Source organism: Thunnus maccoyii, chromosome 24, assembly GCF_910596095.1.
Source record: "Thunnus maccoyii chromosome 24, fThuMac1.1, whole genome shotgun sequence".
In the NCBI taxonomy this organism is placed as follows: domain Eukaryota; kingdom Metazoa; phylum Chordata; class Actinopteri; order Scombriformes; family Scombridae; genus Thunnus; species Thunnus maccoyii.
Window position 1 is genome coordinate 19,336,331 of NC_056556.1, and position 24,420 is coordinate 19,360,750.

A 24,420-nucleotide genomic window follows, 5' to 3' on the forward strand; every position below is an offset into this window, starting at 1 on the left:
CTCTTCAGTATTATGGATTCCATATTTATGAGGTTAAATTTCTCAAGCCTGCTATCATCCATTACAGCTGAGCTGTGTTCAACCAGCTGAGGAGTTTGACAGGGAGCTCCACTGTCCCCTTTGTGTTTTCTCTGTCTGTTAACATGCAGCTTTGAACCCTGTCGAACATACAAACACCGCAGCTTTGTTGAACGCACCTCGGGTTGTTTTAATTTATGGCAGAACGGGCACACTGGCACTTTGATGGCTAATCACATGATCACTTGGGGGGGAAACAAGGCACGAGCATGCACACTCACTCACACACACACACACACACACACACACACACACACACACACACACACACACACACACACACAAGCATACTGCTGTTGTCAAATGAAAAACATGTATCTCCAAGACGTCAGTTTTTCATGAGCTGAGAAAAACTGTTTCATCTTATTTTTGCTGTTATTTCAATGAGGTTTTGAGAACAGTGTTGTGCAACTTTCTCAACCAAAGAGATCATTTCTGGATAATTTCTAAAACTGGAGTTAACATGTTTCCACCTTACAACAACAATACACACACACACACACACAAACACCTCAACTGACAGGAGCCCTAGTTTTTCATTTTTTAACTATATATTTAGACCCCAACAATTAGACCTATTTTGTCTATTTGAATGTGCTGGGGCCAGCTGAGACAGCATTTACACACACACCCAAATATACACTGATACCATGTCAATTACTGAGGCATTGACATGACTGGGAGTTACAACAGGTAAACATTTGAGATTTTTTTTTTTTGCTTTCAGTTTCAGTCAAACTAAATCTCTGATCTTTTGGTGCGTTTCAGTCACATCATATTCATAATTATAGCAACATTACAACACTAATATTTACCTACTGCTAACATTTTGGCCATCGATAGAATAAATGACAACTGATTCAATAGCAGAGTTTGGCCAGGAGTCATTAGCAGAGACTGTATGACCACAAGAAGGGGACACAACTGATCAGGGTCACACAGGACAAACAGCTAACTCTGTTTTGTTCATGTGACAATCCAGCCAAAGTCTATGTAATATATAACAACTATGACTTTAATTTAACACAAAGCTTTGGATGAGTGGAATTTGGAGATGGGTTGGCAGAAAAATGAGAAAAACATCTTTAAATTAAGGCTTTGGAAACTGAATGATGACCAGAAATAAAGCTTGAAGATGCACCACAAAGTATAGAAATGGTATTTGGCCGCCTGGGAATTACAGCTTTAACTATGACTGAGACATGCTGGGAGATGTAGAGGAAACCGCTAGCCTATTTACACACAGCTCTTCTCTTGAAGCCAAATTTGAACTTGAGTTGAAGCTGCTGTTAGTGTGGACGGATGATGCAGCTACAGTGGATCTACATGGAGCTTTCAAACAGTGACTCAAACCTGTCCTGTGTATCACTGCTGTACCTTAAAGCACTGGTTTCCAACATTTTTGGCTTGTGACCCTCATCACAGGCTGTCTGAGGAGTTTAAGAGTGATATTTCATCTCAGATTTCTTCATTTGAACAGTTTTGAGAGTCCTGGAGAGATAAAAAAGTCTACAGCTCCTCCTGTATGTTGGAGTAGTAAATTAGTAGCTATTTCAAGGTTGACAAAGTTTATATCTAAAGAGTGTTTTGTACTAAAAAAAAAGTGAATGAACAATACTTAAATGATTGCAGGCGAGTGGACATGGTACTGTATAAGCAGAATAACTCACACCAAACTGCATGAAAAAAATGAAAGCACTCGAGAGGTTCAGCAATCAGCCTCTGTGCTGAGTGTTATTTTCAATAATCACACAGCTCGGTGTAGACAGACCAGAGGACCCTGCAGACACCCAGAAACCATCATACAACTTGGACAAGCTCCATTAGTGGCACAGCATCAAGCAAAATATAAGGCAACTTAAGATATAAATAAAGCTTACATCACAACAGTTTCATTCATTATTTAAAGGAATATTCCGAGTTCTATGTAGAAGGAATTAAAATAAATAAAAAGGATTTCTCTTGCATCATGTTGCCGTGGAAACTCAATGATCCTGAACGCACACAGTGGTGATGACACGTGGCTAAATCATTATTGTTTGCAGAAAAAAACAAAGAATAATGATTTAGAACTACCCGACACAAAGATTATAACTTGTATCACCACTGTCATGTGATCAGGCTCACAAGACTCCTCACACAACAACCACAACACACAGGAGTCTTACAGCTGCACTGGGCACATCCTTTCAAATGCTTTAAACTTCAACTCCTGCATCCAACGTTCCCTGAACAGAGCTTGGTTCCATTTTTGTGATTTATGCTACTAAGATGGGTACACTTTTTCAAAGAAGTCTTCTGCTAAATACAGTGCAAGTGCATTCAATTAATGCGGCCCTGGCTATAAGCAGTGAGAAGTGAAAGCATGTTATGGCAGAAATAATCTATTATAAACTGAGTGGTTATTGTTTGGATAAGACAGACAGGGTAGGGGAATCAGAAAGTAAACTGAGAGACAGACTAACAGGTTAGTTTTGGTCTTCACAATGGAATTTGCTGACAATAAGGAAAAAAAGGAATCATGCCAGAGTTATTCGTTAAAGACTAAATGCCTAACTGGAAGTCATTTCCTGCTTATTCCAGCCAGCAGAACACATCTCTGGTTTTTATGTATTTGTACTATTGAATATTCCACTACACTGTATGGAGCTACTGTATGTCTGCCATCTATCCCGTACCTTTAAAAAAAAAAAAAAACTGCTACTTTGAGAATGAAACATGCTAAAATCATAATGACAATGAGAGTTTGGAGGATTCTAATGGGATGAAAGTTATGCTGATCAAATCTAGAAATCCAGATATAACATTAACACAATATTGAAGTCAAATGTAGGAGAAAGCCATAAAGAATCATACATAAACTATCATGATATGGTACAGTATATTACAGAGCTGCTGCTGCTACCTAAACCAGCTCCAGCACTTACTTCATCCACAGCTGCACAGCTGTGTTTGGATTCTAACACTTTCTGAGCTGCTGGTAGAATCACACAGCTCTTATTCTACTGGTTGTTTGAATTACAGCATTTCATAGATTGTCCACAATGTTTGGTACCAAGTTCATCTTTAAATTTAACCTGAGACTTTCATGGAGACGCGGCTCCATTCTCTTTATCTTTCCTCTTTTTTTTTTGGAGCATAATCCTAGAGGGGACATTTGGTAACTGCACTGCTTTATCTCTGTATTTATCTAGAATTATTATTCTCTCTGAGTCTTTCTGAGAACACTGGGGGCCTTTTTTTTTGTTTTGGCACTACACAGAAAACAGCAGAGAGACAGACTGACAACAGCACAGCACAGATATACAGAGAAAGACCGGGGATGTCTAGACTCTAATTCCAACTGCTACGAGATGACAGTCAGGCTGTGTTCAGATAGACACAGTTAAATACAACTATAAACACATGCAATTAGGGCTGGAATTTCTTCAGGTAGACTGCAAAGATCTAATTCTAGGTAGAAGGGTTGGTTGGGTGCAGTAGGGTGGTGGAGGAGTCAGGAAGGTTGCCTGTATTGAAGCCAGGCAGTGACTGATTGTGAGACTAGTCCTGAACTCACAGTCCATCTATGTCCTAAAAGATCCCTGATCATGTAACAGCACTTTATAGTGTGCTAGCCTGGTATTTTGTGTTACTTCATCATCTGTCAGCATATTTACGGCCATTTTTTGACCACATTTTTTTGGCTCTGGGATACAAAGATGATGTCCCCGTTTTTCATCCCACCTACAGAGCTCTGATTGGTTCAGATCACTGTTGTGGTTTTGAAACTTGACATTTTTTGCAACATATTGAGTGAGCTGGGAGGAAATGGTAGAAATTGGAGACATAATAAAATGCTGTAACAAAATCAGGGAGCCTTTTAACATCTAGTTTTTTTTTGTTTTTTTATGATTACTGCTATATTATTAGCACTTGTTAGGTAGCCCTCTCAAAATGACAGCAGGCAACACCAAAGTAGCAAAAAACATTACCTGCCTGGTCAAAACTTTGCCACCAACGACAGATGTTAAATATGTCAGACCAGAGAGACTCTGTGAATGGATGTGAATTCAACTTATGAGCTTGAATAAGTTGAATTTTATGCTCTAAGTCGTTTTTAGAGAGAGGATTACTGTACCATTTCCATCTACATCCATTCATGCCTGGAGTCACTGCATTGATCTGGACTGAAAATGACCACTTCAAAACAAAACACATTCTGCTAATGGTCCAATCAGAATGTAGACCGGTGGGAGACAAAAATTAAATGCTATTGGTCCATGGGATGTTTTTAAGTGGTAGATGTTTAAATGGAAAAGCAGAGGGAGTTGGTTTAGTCTAAGTGCTACTGGTTGAGAAGTACCCTGGTGAGGACTAAATGCTGTGGGGAAGCAGGGTCTCAGCGGAGGTTCTAACTGGAAGAGAATGCAGGATGAAGGGGCCGGGTTTAGGTAAAGACCAGATGCTGCTGGTCCAGCAGGGTTCTGGTGAAGTTGTTGATTGGTCCGATGGCGCTGAGTGACATGGCATTGTCCCGCCCCCAGAGCAGGTTGGGACCAAACACCACAGCCAGGTTACTGTTAGTCATCTTATTCACTTCACTGTTGGCTGATACCTGCAAACACACACACACACACACACACAGCACACTGTAGGTAACAGACAAACTCAGTTACAGGTGAGGTGATGGATGAGTGTGGTGTGTCAGCTGTACCTGTGCCAGGAATGTGATGAGGTATCTCAGTGACATGTAGTTCTCCTCTGGCAGTGACTCTACCAACGTCTTCATAACTGTCACCTGGCTTTCGCTGGACACAGCTGGAACACACAAAACACCAGAGTGAATTAGAACTCATGTAGATGGAGCAGTCAATCAGTACATTTACATGTGCCAAAGAAACCCAAGTCACTGGGAGAAATCAGGTTACACAGGAATTCAGACGTGTTTAGATGCACTGTAGAAACATGGTTACTTTAAATCTGTGTATACATGCAGCAGCTCAGTAATCAGATTAATTTACAACACCTGAGTGTTGTACCTGAGTAAAGTCCAAATTAAATCACATTTAGTCATTTTTTTCTGTCAAAAATAATGTCAATATCATTTTTACATCCTCATTAATAGTTTTTTATTATTATATAGGAAGAAAAGAAGAAGAAAAAGGTCTTTGGGGAAATATCAGATATGATCCTTTTCATCTCAGCCAGCTGGAGGGGCGTGTCGGTGTCTGTGTTTGATTGACAGCTGGCAGGCTGCTAGAGTGCTGATGTTACAGCGCAGGGATTAAGAGACAAGTGAACAAACTGCTGCAGCTACAAGTCATGTGCAGACAGTCTGTTGTTAGCAGTGGTATTGAAGAGTGAGGACCACACCAGCATCTAACCGGACTGAAGTGACATTTGCAGTTACGTTTACATGCTGTTTAATGTGCTGCAGCTGAGCAGCTAGTTAGCTATCTAACCTGCTAACTGACTTTCAACATGCTAAGGTGCAGGACAAGTCGTGTGGTCATGTTTCTAAGTTAGATAAGGAGACTTTCGCAGGAAAGCTAATGGGGGATGTTGTTTAGAGTCTGTGGCTCTTGTGTTGTGTAGCAGGATGCAATCAGGCTCAGTGTGACTGTCTGCACTGCCTATGATAGAACACCACATTACTGCTTTATGTTAGACTTCATTGGGAGCAAATTTTCCATCTACACAGAGGAATAACTAAAGGTATTCTGTCAAATTCATGCAAAACTAGGGAGAGCCATCATGAACAGAAGTGATTTACAGAGTGGATGTGTATGATGTAGCAGACAAAGTGTATTTACTGTAAGTGGTACACAATGAGACTCTCTGATATGTTTTCCCATCTGTGTGTGTCGGATGTTTGATGGTGCAGTAGTATTAAGACAAGTATGTGGTGAGACAGACCTCACACTTTTTCCTTATGTCAACTGTTCAGCTGTGGAAACTGATGTAATCAGACTTTCACCCCTTCCAAACAGCAGACTCATAATACTGTTAATAAGCTGTGACCCTGCTTGTCTCTGTTAGAGACTCCATTCTGCAGTGTGGTTCATACATTTCACTCATAAATTACAGAATAACACTGAATGAATAACACTATAATTATTATGACTATCAAATACTTACAAAGTAAAAAAGTTTGTTTCACCTCTCCATCTGTCCATGAGCATGTTCTTACTCATTCGCCCACATGTGCATGCTTTTTATTTCTCTGTCTCATTCTTTCTTTCTTTGTTGTTTTTCTCTCTCTCTCTGTTTTCATGGTTTCAATTAGATGAGGTTTAAACATCAGCAGTGTTTCTCTATATTCTTTCAACATATAGCAGCACTGCTAAATGATGATTTTCTGGGTTGAGGCATTTCATTCTTTGACATTTATTACAACTACAGCTATCTGGGCCTCCTGAGCCCCTCTGGTGCTGTGGGCTCTGCACACGCACCAACAGCACCACTGCTGAAAGAATCCCAGAGGAAACACTGATCTGTATCATGAATTAACCTTTATTTTTGACAAAAAGCCATTTCACCAAAGCTGGGAAGCATCTGACTTGCATCCAACCCAGGACCAGAGGAGTGGCCTGAGGGTGAGACCAACACAGTGACGTGGGTCTGAATGAGGTCCTAGACAGGCTACTTAGTGCCAGTTTCAGTCAGACTTTAAATTATGGCAATGTATAACTATTGCTTTTTTTTATCCAGCTGCTAAATTCAAATGGCATATAAGACATGTGGCAGAACTGAAAACCAAAGTGCAATGGTTTCCACTAAAAGTAAGAAACCTGGGAGGAATTAAACCCATCCATGACCTGCTCGCACAGGAATTCATTTTCAATTTATTACATTGGCACCATCTGGCCAAACGCTAGATAATTCTAACAATATTTATGATGATTAAGGTTTTAAGAACATACAGGTGAAGTTGACGATGTCGTTGTAGAGCTGGTAGGTCAGCAGAGGCTCGGGTAGTTCCCTCAGGAACGTCTTCAGAATCACAGCAGCCAAGTGAACGTCTTCCATCTCGCTGAAATTCACTGCCTCACCTACAAAAAGCACACACATATACACACACACACACACACACACACACACACACACACACACACACACACACAATTAGAAAAGAAACTCTATCCAAACTAGAAATACTGCCTTGTGGTTGTATGCCTCCGTCAAGTTGTAGTTTACATCCATGTCTGTCCAGACTCATATTACATTTGTAGTGATGACTTTGAAGGAATCTAATAAAAAGGTATCCGTGTATTTTCCTTGTATGTGTTCACATATTTGGCCAATGAAGCTGATTCTGATAGAACTCAAAGATGTAGCCATGACAGTAGACAATGCTTCAGATATGGATGTTGCTGCAAGAAAGCTACAATTTCTAAAACGTAGATGCTTCACACACATCTTCAACCGGCAGCACAGAGGATCTAAATAATCACCACAGTTTCAAGGTGGCACTAAGATTAGTGTCACCAATTCAGTGTCTAACCAAATGTGAAATATGGTCACAGTCTCCCCTCCTGTTCCTGAGTTATGGTGTTGAATTATGGCCAGAGAGTGTTTTTGCAGAACATTATGATGTCACAGTGAAGCTGACCTTTGACCTATTGGATATAAAATGTCATAACTTCATCATTTGAACACACCCATAAGACATTCAAAGTGCTGGTGAAAAAAGTAAGTGTCAATGATTCAACGATTCTTGATCATAAGTCTTCTGAGATCAGCATGGTTCACATCAGCAGGTGCTTCTTGTGAACTTATATGATCTGACAATATTTTATTTCAAATTTATACATAAATGCACGTAATCCCAAAGGGTTCACTTTCTTCAACTTTGCAGACTTTCAGTAAGGCTTGCCGCTTACCACTAAGTCTTTTAGTTTGGTAGTTAATGAAGAGGGTCAGCACTGATGTCACACAGGGAGGAAAGATCTGACTCATTATAAGCCGCTAATGTAAAGCATCACCTGGGAGACTGAATTTCGCAGTTCACCTTTCACCCATCGAATGAAGCTGAACTGCCAACACTCACCAGGGACAAAGAGGAACATCAGGCTGTGGGAATGTTAGGTAGGCCATGTTGTCAGATTTCCTGCAGTAGCAGTTCAACATTTCTGCTGTGTAACAACCTCAACATGCCCAGCTTTATAGACCGCTTTAACAGGCCAATGGAACCCACCTGAGTTGTATTTGAGCTGGACCTCCTTCACCAGAGTCACATTGGCAGACCGTCTGAAGATCCCCTCAATCTCCAAACCTGACACACACATACACACACACACACACACGGTAAGGAACAACCAGGAAGTTCTTACTGTGTGAATAAGTTATTGAGCTGCTTTGGAGCATGTGTGTTTGTGTTTCTACTACCACAAGATAAGAGTCACCTTGCTCTGAGAGGAAGCTAATGGTGTCTCTCATCACCACAGGAACTGCTTCACCATCTGGACTCCTCTCTCTGAGCCTGACACATACATACACACACACACACACACACACAGGAGGTAGGACGACAAGCTTGAATTAAAGGTCATTATGAGTTGATTGGGGTTTTAATACACATCTAACAGAACTTTAGTTTGTGTACTAATGCCTTTAACATTTCGAGGAAATATTTCTAGATGTGCTTTCTACATATTCTGCCAAAGCTGAATATAACAGACAGATTAGCAGAGATGTAGTGACTTACGTTGTGAGTGGAACCCCAAAGATCTGGTTGGGGAGGGGAGGGCTGCGAGGAGGAGACATGGGAGGCTGGGCAGTCGGTTTCAAAGCTGCTCTCAACTTGTTGTCATACCTGGACACATAGACAATGTTAGATTATCACCAGCAAAGGTTAACCAAGCTGTACTCTAATTGCCCCTTAATGAGAGGGAATAATAGGTGGAGTATTAGATGTTTTCTAGGTGGAAATGACAACAGTGAATGTAAAACAATCTGCTATTTCACCACCAAAACATATTCAAATGCATGCAGAGTGTGTAAAATGACAACAGTGGAATGCAGTAGGAAATCAAATGCAAATATCCGTTGTGTATCCTTTCAAAGTGGATTTTTAGAACAAAATCTGGACATGAGTTCTTACTCTTTGACACGTGCAGGGATAATCAGCTGCTCACACTTCACCACGTCCTCCAGCTCACTCAGATAGCTCACATAGTTGATCTTCCTGCCAAATTTAAAACTACACAGAGAAAGACACAAAATCAGCTCAGGAGTTTGTTTCCCAAAAGCCTGAGTAGAAATGAGTCTGAAATCTGAAAGATGAAAAAGTTCTGAAATACTACATTAATGATATAGAAGTGGCATTATAGTTATATAGCCTCGCATTTTGCAAACATATCTGTACTATGAAAGTTTGAATGTGAAGCACTCAGTTACTTTCCAGTATCAAATGTAATGTTGTTGGGTAAATACTGTTACATGCAGATATGCATCCTGAATCAGTCATTAACCTGGAAATTGTAAAACAGACAAATTTGCCAGTGTTGTAGTTTTCCACAGCTGCCACTAGATGTCACTAGAGCCATGTTTTAGTGATTTAATCTTTTCATGAAGTTGCTACAAAGCCGTATCAGATAATGTTGTCAGTATTGCCATTCCTAATTCCTCATTTAAAGCACTGGTTGGGCTTGAAGCTTCCTCAGATAGATGATATCATAAGAAATGATTCATTGAATCCAAAGGAACTTGGAGGTCTTTGCTCTACCTTTGACACACTGACTAAGTGAACTGAGTACTAGCACACAATTTTTATTTTTTGTTGGCTTGGTGTTCTCATCAGTGTAAAGCTTATACCTCACTGTTGCTTTCTAGAGAAGTGCTCACAGTCCAAACATGTCAGTGATTGTTCAACAGATAGTGGAAGCATGTTAAGAACTCATCTGAGTAACACTTTACTGTTTGTCAGTGACTCACAGATGACGATCTTGCAAGAAGGTAGACGTTTTTACATGTCAGCTAGCATCCAAAGTATCCAGAATAACATCATTTATGCCAACCTTACTTTATATATTTAGAAAACTGAGTTTGTTTGAAGTGGGTGGCTAACAAATAAAAGTGGAATTTCTGTGGAGATGTGTTTAATATCAACACAATTTGAGCAGACACTGAGCGTTATGTACAACAGCTTATGTGTTGTAATGGTCTAAATTTCATCCCCAGCGAGATTCATAACCGATTCATAATTGAGGCTACACCCAACGATTCTGTCCAACATTGTTGCAAGTTTGCTCCTCGTTTATCAATTGGACAAGATCTATTAAGAATGTTGCTAAGATTGATGAAACCTTTAATTAATCCTAGCAAGTTCCATGGCAGTAGTCCAATCACAAACAAATGCATAAGCAGAAACATCTGCGTAGGCCACTTTCATCTGAAGTCATTTTGACCAAAGTTGGACTCATTGCATTTTGTGGAAGAAGGAAAAAAAGTGAATTTAGGTAAAATGGCAAACTGAAACAGTAACATTTTATCCTGCAATATTGTCCTATATACTGTCAGACTAGTCATAGTGTTTGGAGAACCTGCAAAATATAAAACAATACTGTGTCACTCTCGAAAAGTGTCAGAAAAACAAAAAAAAGGAAGTATTTTTTGTAACTAAATGAATTGTAGCTAAATGAGGTGTAACATGATCCTGAAAATGATGTTTAGCAATATTACAGAAAAAAAAAGAACCTGATGATGGGTTTGAAGAGGATCAGCAGAGTCTTGATGAACATGGTGGGATGGACGATGTACAGAGCCTTGATATTCTTCTTATACCTGAAAACACACAGACACACATCTGCAGTAAACATCTGAAAACATAACAGTGTGAACATTTTTATACGTGTAATGCTATTTTATTAACACAACAAGACATACAGCAGATATTCTGACATTAAAAAAGTGTATTCTACATATGATAAGGAGAAGACTGTGTGTGCTCGTGTGGTTTTGTCTACATTTTTGTCCCTCATGAACAGGCATGCAGTGTTCTTCACTTTTAATTTAGGGATAAATCTACAGTACATCACATTTTAAAACAACCACTGACAATGTGCTTTCACATTCTAGGTCTAATGTTGATGCTTTTTTCTTCAATTTCCATAAATAGAAGAATGGTAAAAGTACTTAAGTGGCCAAAAGTACAAACACCACTCATTCAATAAAAATGCAGAATGACAGCAGATATTTCAGATATCTAGTGCATGACTATGTGCAATGACTAGTGATCTTAGATTGTAGTGTCAGTAACTCAAAATCAAAAGGCAATGTATGTTCTATTGATGCTAAACAATGCCATTGTGAGAAATGTATCAGAGATGAGGTGGAGATATTAATCTCTCCACTGAGTGGCTTCAACAGGCAAGAGAGTAATGCAGCCACAAAGTATGCTGTGGTTTGCGTAACACTTCCCACTTATGTTTCTCTATTGGTAAATGTGGTTTAGGTAATGGACAAGGTAGTCAAGCCAGGAAGCAATCTTTGATATATTGAACATTCTTCCATTATACAGAGCATATGACAGAGCATATTCTGTTAAAAGTCCTACTGTGTATGTTAAGTGAGCTGGTAGTGTTTTTCCTGCACACTAGGGATGTGCAGAGATCCCAGTATTTGTATTTGTATCTGTATTTGTTGAGGCAGCGAAATTATTTGTATTTGAATAAAAGTGGAAAGAGGCTTAAAAGTCCTGTTTTTGTTTTTATTACACTTTTAATTTTAGAAAATTAAAGTGTTACAATAAGTGTTCAAGAATAAACTACCTTACAAAGGAGGTCCCCACATCGGGACTTGAACTGGAGTCTCCCAGATCATAGACAACTGCGCTAACTACAGCTAAAACACTCATCGCCTCATTGCAGACAGACCTCTACCTATTTATACACCCATAACACAGAGACAGCACACTGTGTAACGTGTAGGGAGGAACTTCAAAGGTAATTATTGCTTTGCACTTTTCATTTATTGCCTATTTTTTACAACCTAACTTTGTGGAAAGGAGAAGGGGAACAACAGGTTATGGAGAGTCCGTTGGAAACACTTTGCTTGTGTCAGTAGCTCAGCTTTATCTCTGGGGACATTAGCTCTAGTGACAAATAATTTTTTAAATATTTGTATGAAACAAATATTCATATAAAACCCACTATTTGTGCTTTGCCGAATAATGTATTTGTATTTGGGCACACCCCTACTGCACACAGACAGAAGTTAGTTCTGTCCTCTCCCATAGATGCTCAGTATTAATATTACTCAGTATTAGTCTTTATTTTAAACAGATCTGAATGATGAATTCAGGCCAGACTAAGGCTTCAACCTAGGGATGTCCCATCCAGAGAGTTTTTCTGGCCCTAGTCTGAACTTTTAATACTGGGTATCTGCTGCTGCCGATTCTGATCTGATACTTATATTTACATGCAGCAGATATGCAACGTTTAATATGCATCTGTCATGTTGAGATAACAGCTGTAGCCTTCTGACTTTTCACACATTTTTCATGAGCTACTTAATCCAAATTCTGAAGGTCCCTCAAAATATGAAGTAGATCAGATTAAATTATTGATCCGATATGAATGAAAGTTTAACTGGAGAAAGTAACTCCTTAAATTGACGTTATGTGATCCTCTGAAGAGAAGATGTCTCTGTTGGAGTTGTTAGAAGTACAGAAACACTCAGTCTACTTGTAACTGTACAGTGGTGTAACAGAGTGGAGCTTCCTCCCTCACAAATGACCTTTGGCTGAGTACAGACGCACAAACCGCCAAAAGGCGAGTTTCATTTTGTGACTGCTGCAGCCATCATCGTCTGTCACTTAGACTGGTGAGAGTTACAGTCAGTGCCGGCTAATGATGAGAAGCTGCTAGCTGAATGTTTTGTACACTCCAGTAAAAACACAGTAGAGTAATGAAAGGATCTGCTTTATTTGAGCTGATACTGATCATTTAAAATATGCCTGGATCAACCTTGATAATCAGTTCTGATATGATAGTAAGTAACGTCTGTGCATGCTGTGTTTGTGAACTTACTTTCTGTCAAACTCCCTGTATGCGTCTCGTAACCAGCTGAGAGACGGTTTGTTTTCACTGGTCAGCCCATGATGGAAATAGATCAGAGTGTAGTCACTTTCAACATACTGATCCAGTGTTCCTTTAAGATACCTGCAAAAAATACAACATATTCATTGTCATTTCAATATACGTGTGTGTGTATATGGGGGGGCGTGTACTTTTCATGCCTAGGTCAGGCAAAATGTGACCCTGACACGGTGGAGCGGTGGGTTATTACACGCTTTGGCTTGATACCAGGTTAGCATGTTACAGAAGCTGTTAGGCGATGTTGGTGAAAAACATTGTGGCGAGAAAAGAAAACTGAAGCAGCATTTGCTTTCTTTTGAAGGAAGTTATTGTGACACAGTTCCCTTTGTAGACTTCTGTCAAACATCTTCTGTTGCTTCATACTAGGTCATATGGATATGTGGAACTTACAGTAAATATGTAGCTGGGATTTCCTGATAAGTCAGCAGTCAAACACACATGCTGAGTAGCCATGACGTCTCTAATTCAGTTCCAAGCAGGGATCTTTATTGCATGCCGGTCCCCACCCTCTTCATGTTTCCTGTCACTGTTAGCTTTGCAGAAATTCAGAAAAGAAACTGCAGCAACTATCTGAATTTTACTTGAAGTTTAGACAAGGTTTTCCAGAGTATCCTTTCCTTACTGCTCCTGTAATGATTCATGGCTGCTAAATCCCAAAACATTTCCATCTCTTTCACTGGTTCTAAACTACACCCTGAGTTCTGTGTTGAAACTGTTGAAAAAAATATGAATAAAAGTATCATTGGTGCATATAGAGGTGTATTAAAACACATCTGTGTGGGGGTAAACACAGCAGTATGATGTATTCTAAAAACACTGTATGAACTGTAACACTGACTCTGACCAGTTAACAGATTGATGAATTATACAGTAAATTGCTTTGGTAATTGTAATCTATTGGTTAAAGTAATACTACACTGACATATAGGAACTCTTTTATCCACTCAAATGTACAATTTTTCATAAATGAAAAATACAATTTCAGAATGTTCAATTAGAAAACAAGTTGGATGGGTGCAGGACAATAACAACAAGATGTTTAAAGCCCTACCATAATGAATATTCTGCTGTTCTTACAGTTCTGTGTACAAACAGAAAAACAGAGCTTCTGGTGGCACTGATGGGATGGTCTGACGGTCAATAATTCATGGAATTATAGCCATTCCCAAGAGTGATCAGGGAAAATTTCTGCCTGATAGTGTTGCAAGAGGACAGGTCTAAAATAAATAGAGAACCATAAATACACACAAAATTGCGATCTGGTCATCAGCCATTGTAATGATTGACCAACCAAATGACATCGCCATCCTTTGCTCCCACCACTTGACAAATCATTGTGTAAACTACAGTGGCTATACAACCAAAGTGAACACCTCTATAGCAGTTTGTTCTGCTTGGTAAATGATGGACTGAGTCAAACAACTAAATGACATTTATTCTACTCAAATCCTGGATATTTCACTTTGGTGGCCACCAATCATTACTCTATATGGGAAATAATCTGCTCAACTTGAGGCCAAATAATTCCACTTTCCTGGAACCTCGTAATAAATAGAAACTAAATGTACAACTATAAATACACCAACTAAATTACAAGGAACTGCTTTGGGGTGAGTCAGTCTGTTCTACAAAAGAAAAAAAAACAACTTTTATCTCCAAGGAAATGTCACTGGAGACAAAAAAGTTGCAGTTTCAATAAATCCTACTTCTCCATAAATCAAATCATCACATGTATAGAAACTTGAAGGAGAAGCTGAAGTACTTACATCAGCAGCTTGTGATGGTCTAGCTGGTGTTGAGGAGGCATCCTGCAGGCATTAAACACAATCACCTTTCTGCCAAAGTTATCATCGCCTGCACAAACAAAGAGACACACCAGGATTCAACATCAGCTATATTAAAATAGATTACTCACTGAATAAAAGAGCTCTTGCCAAGCAGTCCAAATTGTACATATAAGTGTTCCAAAGTGATTAAAACGTGTATTCAAAGAATTAATGAGCAATAAAAAATAAATGTGAGACCCGCCTGTCTAACTGAGGTCACGTTAGGGGTTAACAATGAAGAATTATTGATAATACAAGATTAAAAACTATTAAATGTCACAGTCCAGATGGGTGGGAGGACAGAGGCTTGTGATTGGAGGACCAACCTGCCACTTCAATGATCTGATGCCTGGCGATGTCATAGAAGGGGTGGTCCCAGGGCAGGTGAGGAGAGCCAGCATCCAAGCGCTGGGAGATGTCTGTCTCTGCAACACACACAAACACCACTACATGAATACATTTCCACTGAAATAACACTAAATCAAAGCAACTGAATTAGGCAGATACCTACTGATAATTAACATTCAAAAGAGAGCAATCCATTTTTTTAATCACCTTAAATTGTATTTTGATGCTTTGGCAACATTGTTCCTGAAACTTTCACACCAATAAAGCTAATTGAAATTGAATTAAATTGAATTAATAATTAACAAGACAACAGGAACAGCACCCTGCATGGCAGCTCTGCCGACATCAGTGTGTGTGTGTGTGTGTGTGTGTGTGTGTGTTAGGAGTCCCTCTCACCTGACTTGCTGAGAGTGGATTCATCAGCGGGCCACTGCTGGTCCTCTATTGTAGCCAGCTTCAGCTGTCCCAACTGTGCAGTTGCAGGGTCTTCACCCAAATCTACCAGCAGCTCTGACGACATCACACACACTGCAGAACGGCGCTACACGCACCCACACACACGCTGCGCAGTGATGTCTCAGATACACACACACAAAGCTGTGACCTCCACAGAACAGTAGCCTGGAAGAGACAGAGACACTTCAGGTCAGCTGCTTTGAAAACATTTTCAACTATTCCATCATGTTCACCGAGGAAATAATAACTTAATAACTAGTAAATAATAGTGAGTAATTAACTAATTATCAAAATAGTTGGCAATTAATTTTCTCTGACTTGGTCAGACAGTCATTCATCATGAGGAGCAAGTATCAAACCCCATGTATTAAAACATACTGCTGCATTTCAATATGACAGTTCATCACGACATGTGAGGTCATACTGTCCAGCCAACATGCTTTCACTTCCTCTGCTGCTTCACTAGTAAGCTTCTTTCTATCCAGTCAGAATACTGAGTATTGCTCATTAATCACTATTGTACTATTTATAGACCTTTGGGTCCTCCTGGTAAACAACAAGGTATCAGACCAGTTCTACAGCAGCACAGCTGAGTAGAAAGGAATGTGAGAGAACTGCATACACCCTGTCTGTCTCCAGGTGAACACTTCCCACAGCCAAATACAAGCTGCTGAATGCTACATAAACACCAACCTTGTTCAAATTTAAACAGACAGTGATAAACAGGCGGGGAGAGAGAGAGAGAGAGAGAGAGGGAGGGAGCAGGAGAGGATGACATATTAGAAAAACCAGGAAAAAACCTGAAGGTCAGTGCATATTTATGAGCCTAATTAGCTTAATAGTTAACAGCAAAGACAAAAAGTGCTACTAACAACACACTGTATATTTGCACTGACATTCCTAAAATCTGCTACCACTGCTGCTGAGTCCCTGCTGATCGTATTCAAGCTGCAGCTGTAAAACTTCCACCTGTGCAGCCTCAAAAGGCCAAAATGTCCCACAGTGACTCCCAATCATTAATCGCTTGTAAACCTTTGAAGACACAATAAAATGCACTTTGTGTTGAAACAGGAAGTTCAGCATTCTAATCTGCAGTTTATGACAGAAATGATGATGAGATGGGCAGAGGAGCAGGATTACCTACTTAAAGGGGCCATATTGTGCTTTTTGTGGTTTTCTGTTATTTATATCCTGTTATGATGTCAGATTTTAAACATGGTCAAAGTTTCAAAATTTGAGGTGAACGTATGTAAAAATGCTGCCTGCAAGTCAAAAGCCAGGGCTTCAACTTGCTCTGAACGTTTTGTTTGCGACAGCTTTTTCTACCTCGCTGACAAGCTGACGTCAGCTCGTCCATAAACAGCCGTCCACTCTGTAGCCTTGGTTGCTATGGTTGTTGCTAAGGTTTTTCCGTGTGTTGTCCACTCTCATATTTCAGATCAGATTCCGGCTTGAACAAGTACAGATGTATTTTAGAAGCTGACATTTGGAGTGAAGAACAAGAAAAAATAGTTTGTTTCATGGTTTAATGTGCAGCTTCTGAAAGCTGGCCAATCAGAACAGAGTGGGCTCATCAGGAGGCGGGCCTTAAAGAGACAGGAGCTAATCAGAACTAAGGGGCAGCATAAAGGGCCACTATAAGATAAATAAGGAGTTTTTGACTGCAGATCATGTAAAGATGTTAAGTAGAACCCCAATTTAAAAAACGTAGACCAGGAAATGTGCAGAATATGTTGCTTATGAAAATTTGTGACAGTTTCATTGGTCAGATTTTTTGTTCAGACTATGTTTACAAGATGGATAATGTGAAGGATAGAGAACTATATTTGAAACTTTCCTGTGTCATATGCAATGACAGAACCACAGAGCAGCTGCTTGTAATGAACAAGAGGCATTTCAGCCGTATGTGTCACCCACATCTGGTGGACAGACACTAGTGGTGCAAACGGATCATAGTTGATCCATGATCCGTACGGATCGCTCCCCACGGTTTGGCACGCATGTGAACCACGGATTAATTGCAAAATTTAATATCTCATTTAAAATAAAGTAAACAAACTGCTGTAAGTACAAGTCATAGACAGACAGCGTGTCGCTGACTGGGATTTTTAAGAGCAACGACCAAACCAGCATCTAACAGGTCCGTAGTGACATCTGCAGGTATGTTTACCTGCTGTTTAATGAGCTGCAGCTGAGCAGCTAATTAGCTACGTAGCTGCTAACTGACGTTAGCGGTGGATGTTTGTTTGGTGGCTCATTCAGCAAGCTGCAGGACAAGACTTGTGTTCATGTTTGTAAGTTATGAAGTTTAGATGATGTGGACACAGTCTGTTGTTTCATTCACTACCATGTTTAAAGGAAGATCATGCTTCATATTGCATTTTAACAACTGACCTTTGAATATTTTATATATTTGAAGATTTTATTTAAACATTGGACATCTTGAATGTTGTTTTCATTTAAGTCCATGGGCAAAGGTTCCATGCTGTAAGTGTTTTACAGAATATATGGAATACAAAGTTTTGTCTCCCCCTTTTTTTTTTTGGCTGATCTGAAAAAATGATCCAATCCGTGACTCAAATCCGTGACACGATCCGAACCGTGAGATTTGTGATCCGTTGCAACCCTAACAGATACGCTTCACTTTTAATTACAGTCTACAGCTGTGACTCGACAGTGTGATTGAGACACAAAAAGTCTTTTAGGCTTCTTCTAACTACTAGAGCTGAAACAATTAGCCTAGTCGATGAATCAGTTAATTCATCCAGACTAACTATTTTGATAATCTATTAATGATTTCAGTCATTTTTCAAGCAAAAATGCCAAACATTTGCTGGTTCCATCTTCTAAAACAAGAGGATCTTCTCCTTTTCTTTGTCTTATATGATAGTATGCTAAATATATTTGGTACTGGGACCAATATGTGAAATTGGAACAAGTGACTTGGTGCACTGGTAAACTGTTGTGGCACTGTTCACTGGCATTTCATAGAGGAAAAACAAAGAATCAATGAATGGCAAAAAAAAAGTAAGCAGATTGATCAATAATGTTATAATAATTGCGTATGCTGCTGTGAATGCTGGCTTCTGAATGTAGCAGAACAAATCCAGGGTGACAGTGACAGAGGTCGTGCTGCTTTCACTGCACGGCTGCTGTAAGCTCGTCCAACCATCTCATCTTGAAGAGTGCATATTAGACACACATTCACTGCATATGTCCCGACATACTCGGATTTACTCCAAAAAATGTTCCACTGACTTCCTGCGATACCATTGTGGACCACTGGGGGGTTAAGATACACAAGAGATACAACTATCCAGTATATATCTTATTTATCATTTTGTGTGTTTTTCCTGTATACAAACACAACGTCTTCACATACAGAGTGTCTGTGTTTCTTTACATGTCTGGCTTTCACTAAACAGCAGAATGCTTCCTCCTCTGCAGTATATAGGCTGCAAACAGACTGTAGTTTACATGAGCACACTGCCTCCAGCACTTCCAACAACAAACTCTAGAAGTCAGTGAGCCGGTAGCGTAATGTAATTGCTTCACATTAATTCTGCGTCTCTCTTCCTCCTCTCGCTTATTAACTTTCTACCCCATATTCTACACTCACACTTCCTCTTTTATATCTCAACCCCCACTTATTCACTCTGCTTTTATTTTCTCTCTCACACACACACACACACATGGGCTGTTCCCTCCCTACTATGTGATGTTATGCTGGCTGACAGCATGTTGCTTTAAATAAATATTGCCACTAACCAACAGACACAGTCAGCGTGCTGCCGCTGCTGCTGCTGCTGCTGCTGAGCAAAGAAACACACAGATAGTGAAAAACAACAGTCAGTCTCAGAGACGCTGTCAGGGAGGACGTTCGTTAAGATGATGTGGACAGTAACAGGTTCCTCTTTCTTTGCTTTGTGTGTTTGTGAATATAAACCCCGTCGTGCTCACGCAGCAGGTTCGCCAGTTAAAGGTCAAAACAGGAAAGCCAGGCTTGAGGACAGCGCTGGCCTGTGAGGAATCATCCCCATAGCTACCAACACACTGCAATTCATGGTCTTCATCTGCAAAAGGAGCTGGCTCAAGTGTCGTCACATGACCTAATTATGAAACACTGGTCAAGTCATTAAAATTCGCTGAATATGGGGGAGGGAGGGGGGGGAGGGTGTCTCACAGCATCCGCTGAGAAGACGTCAAAGGTCAGAGAAGTCCAGAGACAGAGGTTATCATCTCCCTCCATACAATCATCATCACAATCATCATCACAATCAGACTGTTCCCTCTGGGTTGGGAGTGAGTTGCTGCCTCAAATGAAGGAGTTCAAGTATTTTGGGGTCTTATTCATGAGTGAGGGTAAGATGGAGTGTGATGTTGACAGGTGGATCGGTGCAGCATCAGCAGTAATGCAGGTGTTGTACCAGACCGCCAGAAGGCAAAGCTCTCAGTTTTCCAGTCCTCACCCATGGTCAGAAGCTTTGGCTAGTGTCTGGGCTCAGTCTTAGAGTCAGGGTGAGGAGTTCACACATCCGGGGAGGAGGCCGGAGTAGAGCTGCTGCTCCTTTGCATCTAAAGGAGCCAGGTTTGGGTTACACCTGGTCAGGATGCCTCCTGAACGCCTTCCTCTGGAGGTCTTCCAAAATTAATCTGCAACTATTTTGATCATCGAATATTCGTTTTAGTCATTTTGTTAAGCAAAAATGACAAATATTTGCTGGTTGCAGCTTCTCAAATGTGATTTCATTTCATCGATAATGAAAATAACTGTTAGTTGCAGCCCTAAAAGAGAAGATTACTGATGTTAGCCAGTCAGCACACTGTTGCTGAAGAAAATAATAGGACTGTACTCAGACTAACTCTGATATGACTATTAGGCATAATCTGCCCATACTCACATCTCTAATCTAACAGTCACATATCTGGAGATACTGAGGAAGTTTGTTTCTTCCAGGATTTACACCAGCGATGCAGAGCAGCATCCGGTGCACTGGCCAGCCCCGCCCAGCCACAACACCTGTCTGCAGGTGTCAAGTCTTTGAGGATCATGTTGCAATTCGACCCTGCACACACAGCCACTGTGTCTACATACTGTATAAGCAGAGAACAGTTTACAGAGGGATCCTGCACTAGCAGCACCCTGCCCCCTTCATTCCTCCTCACTATCACAGCACTGCAGCAGAGGAAAGCAGCTTAGTCAAAGATTGCTCCAGGGGGTTGGAAATTGGTTCTTTGGAAAAAAAAAGGCAGGAAAACTATACTGCAGAGTAAAAAAAATCATTCTCTTCCTGTTAGCACAGAGATAAAAACGAGCAGTGATCATTTTTACATGTGAAACACTGCTGTGTACGCCCTCCTAACCGCAGACAGCTTTATAGCATTATTGTGTTAACAGGCACGATGCCATTGGGTGCTCATGGTTTCAGACTGAACGCTACAGTCAGCTAAAAGGACACACCAGATATACATCATATACATGTGCCTCTTTCTCTACAACAAGACATTGGAGGATGACATCTTGGGCTTTAGGACATTCTGATCAACCCTTTCACCATTTTCTGTCATTTTATGGACCAAACAGCTAATTGATTAATTAAGAAAACAATCAACAGATTAATCAATAATGAAAATAATTGGTAGTTGTAACTCCGTATGCAGCAGCCTTTCCAAAAAATGACCTATCATTGATGATGACATGGTGTCCAACTGCAAACAAAGAAGCAAAAATCCCACCGTGATTCACTCATGTGCAGACACACTGGGCCAGCTGCTGCTGGGATCTGAGATGTTTTATGTGGTATCTCAGTATCTGAGATGTTTTATGTGGTATCTCAGTATCTGAGATGTTTTATGTGGTATCTCAGTATCTGAGATGTTTTATGTGGTATCTCAGTATCTGAGATGTTTTATATGGTATCTCAGTATCTGAGATGTTTTATATGGTATCTCAGTATCTGAGATGTTTTATATGGTATCTCAGTATCTGAGATGTTTTATATGGTATCTCAGTATCTGAGATGTTTTATGTGGTATCTCAGTATCTGAGATGTTTTATGTGGTATCTCAGTATCTGAGATGTTTTATGTGGTATCTCAGTATCTGAGATGTTTTATGTGGTATCTCAGTATCTGAGATGTTTTATATGGTATCTCAGTATCTGAGATGTTTTATGTGGTATCTCAGTATCTGAGATGTTTTATGTGGTATCTCAGTATCTGAGATGTTTTAGGTGGTATCTCAGTATCTGAGATGTTTTATATGGTATCTCAGTATCTGAGATGTTTTATATGGTATCTCAGTATCTGAGATATTTTATGTGGTATCTCAGTATCTGAGATGTTTTATGTGGTATCTCAGTATTTGAGATGCTTTATGTGGTATCTCAGTATCTGAGATGTTTTATATGGTATCTCAGTATCTGAGATGTTTTATGTGGTATCTCAGTATCTGAGATGCTTTATGTGGTATCTCAGTATCTGAGATGTTTTATGTAGTATCTCAGTATTTGAGATGCTTTATGTGGTATCTCAGTATCTGAGATGTTTTAGGTGGTATCTCAGTATCTGAGGGCATTTTCACACCTATGGTTTGTTTACTTTGGTCTGAATCAGTGGATGAGTTGCTACTTTATTTCATTTTCCCTTTGCTTCTGTTTCCCATTAATGTATTAAACTATGGCGGGCTGGCGCAGTTTAATTTGCCTCACTACAGTTTCACATCGGCATCTCCCCACATATAATCGAAACTTTTTCTGGGTCTTGGATTAATGACCTCAGTATTTCAAAAAGTTTTTTCTACAACCCTTAGAGCGACCCGGGCTCTACAAAATAACCAGGCTGGCACCACCAAATGATCATTTCTAAGTCATCAGGAAAAACACAGGGATGGTTTAATATGGGAGGAGAGGGGATTTATATTTTAATCCTTTATTTAACCATAGTAGTTTCACTAAAAACCCATGTTCTCTTTTTCAGGAACGCCTTCCTGATACTCACACAGCTACACACCTTCTGGAAGCTGCCCAGTACAACCACAGTCTGATCTGTTAACCAGTGAGCAGAGGTTGGGGGCAAAGGCATTGATGGTAAAAACTTATGGATAAACCCTCCGTGACGTCACCCATAGGTTTCCTGTAGAGCAGTTCTGAAGCTCAGTGTGGTGGCTCCAGCCATCACTATCTTGGCAGTTCCCAACTCCCATCTAATCCAAAAATGGGCACTCAAAGCAACCACTCCATTAATTATGCATAACTTTAAGCCCTAATTAAATTTAAACAGGTACAAATTAGCTATAGAGACCAAAACCGTTTTTTGTACCAGGCTGTAAACCTATTAATTTCTGCTGTAAACGTGGGCATATTAATGTGGGAGTCTACAGGGATTGACTTGCTTTTGGAGCCAGCCTCAAGTATTCATTCAAGGAACTGTAGTTTTTGGCTTCATTTTTCAGCTCCTGAGGTTGCTACTTGGGCCAAGGGCCTTGCTCAAGGGCCCCATCCAGTAACAAGCCTGCTCCTCTAACCTTTAGGTCACCACTGCTCCCCTGTTATGAAATGCTCCTGGATACAAGTTTTAAGTATACACACTGATACATTCTGGAATACCCAATAAAAATAAGCTTTTCCTCATACATATAAAATATGGATGTATTTTTTATTTCATTATGACTTTAATGGCACCTGCTGAACATATGGTTTCAAGCCCACACAGAATACTGACAGACAGCCACTATGTTACACTGAGCTACTGTGTTTCATATTCTCTACGAAGTATTATCTGGTAAACATTGTGGTACAGTTCTCTCAGAGTCAAATGTAAGCGAGCACATAGATACCAAGTGATAAACGGCACATAATTGAAGAGTATATCAGTCACATTTTGGAAATTATACGGTAAAATCTTACTAATACATGGTTTAAATGCATGCAGCGTAACCAAACATAACCTTGTGATTAGGAAAATGTGATGAAATATGCTTGACAAATCACGCAAGGACACATTAAACGGACTAGTTTTTACATGGAGTTTGGCGGATCGCCCTCCATGTACAGGAGCTAACAACCTCATGCAGCTATTGATATCTCCGCTGATAAAAGCAACAAGTGAGCAGCACTGTAAGTGACTCCGTTTACTTTTAACTTACCAACAAAATAATCTAAAGAAAAACATTTTAAGCTATCTTAGCTGCATATTTAGACAAGCTAAACGGGCTAACTTAGCTAACGTTACCTTAGCTGACAAGTGTTGCAAAGCTAAGACACATTAGCAAGCTGCTTTGCTTCATTTAGCGGCATATCTGCATACACAGACATTTTACACGGGCGGCTCCTTTTCCGTGTGGACATTCATTCGTAATGAGAATGACTGAAGTTAACTAAACCATATCACCCAAGCATAACAAATCAATGTTACCACAACAAATGATCCCCAATGACACTGTACAATAAAGTGCACACGACCACGTGACGCGATTGTTCAGTTTCATAGTAAAACACTTCAGTTAAAGAACAGACATGTTTATTTACCGTGCTTGCTTTGAAATCAGCCGATGAGCTTCGTGATGTCTGAATTCGCCGCAGACTTGATCAGATCAGAGCTGTTGACAGCAACAATCCGCGTCAACACCTC

General features: G+C 40.0%; 1 protein-coding gene across 1 annotated transcript; it reads right to left on the bottom strand.

Moving 5' to 3' along the window:
- Positions 1-1,785: 1,785 nt before the first annotated feature.
- Positions 1,786-24,420, bottom strand: arhgap1 (Rho GTPase activating protein 1). Its single transcript, XM_042405033.1, has 13 exons — positions 24,318-24,420; positions 15,731-15,955; positions 15,313-15,411; positions 14,927-15,014; positions 13,092-13,223; positions 10,759-10,845; positions 9,164-9,262; positions 8,768-8,875; positions 8,466-8,542; positions 8,258-8,335; positions 6,984-7,112; positions 4,775-4,878; positions 1,786-4,675 (listed from the first exon to the last, which is right to left on the bottom strand). Exons 2-13 carry the CDS (start codon positions 15,852-15,854, stop codon positions 4,508-4,510), a joined length of 1,293 nt encoding a protein of 430 aa, XP_042260967.1. The 5' UTR covers positions 15,855-15,955; positions 24,318-24,420; the 3' UTR covers positions 1,786-4,507.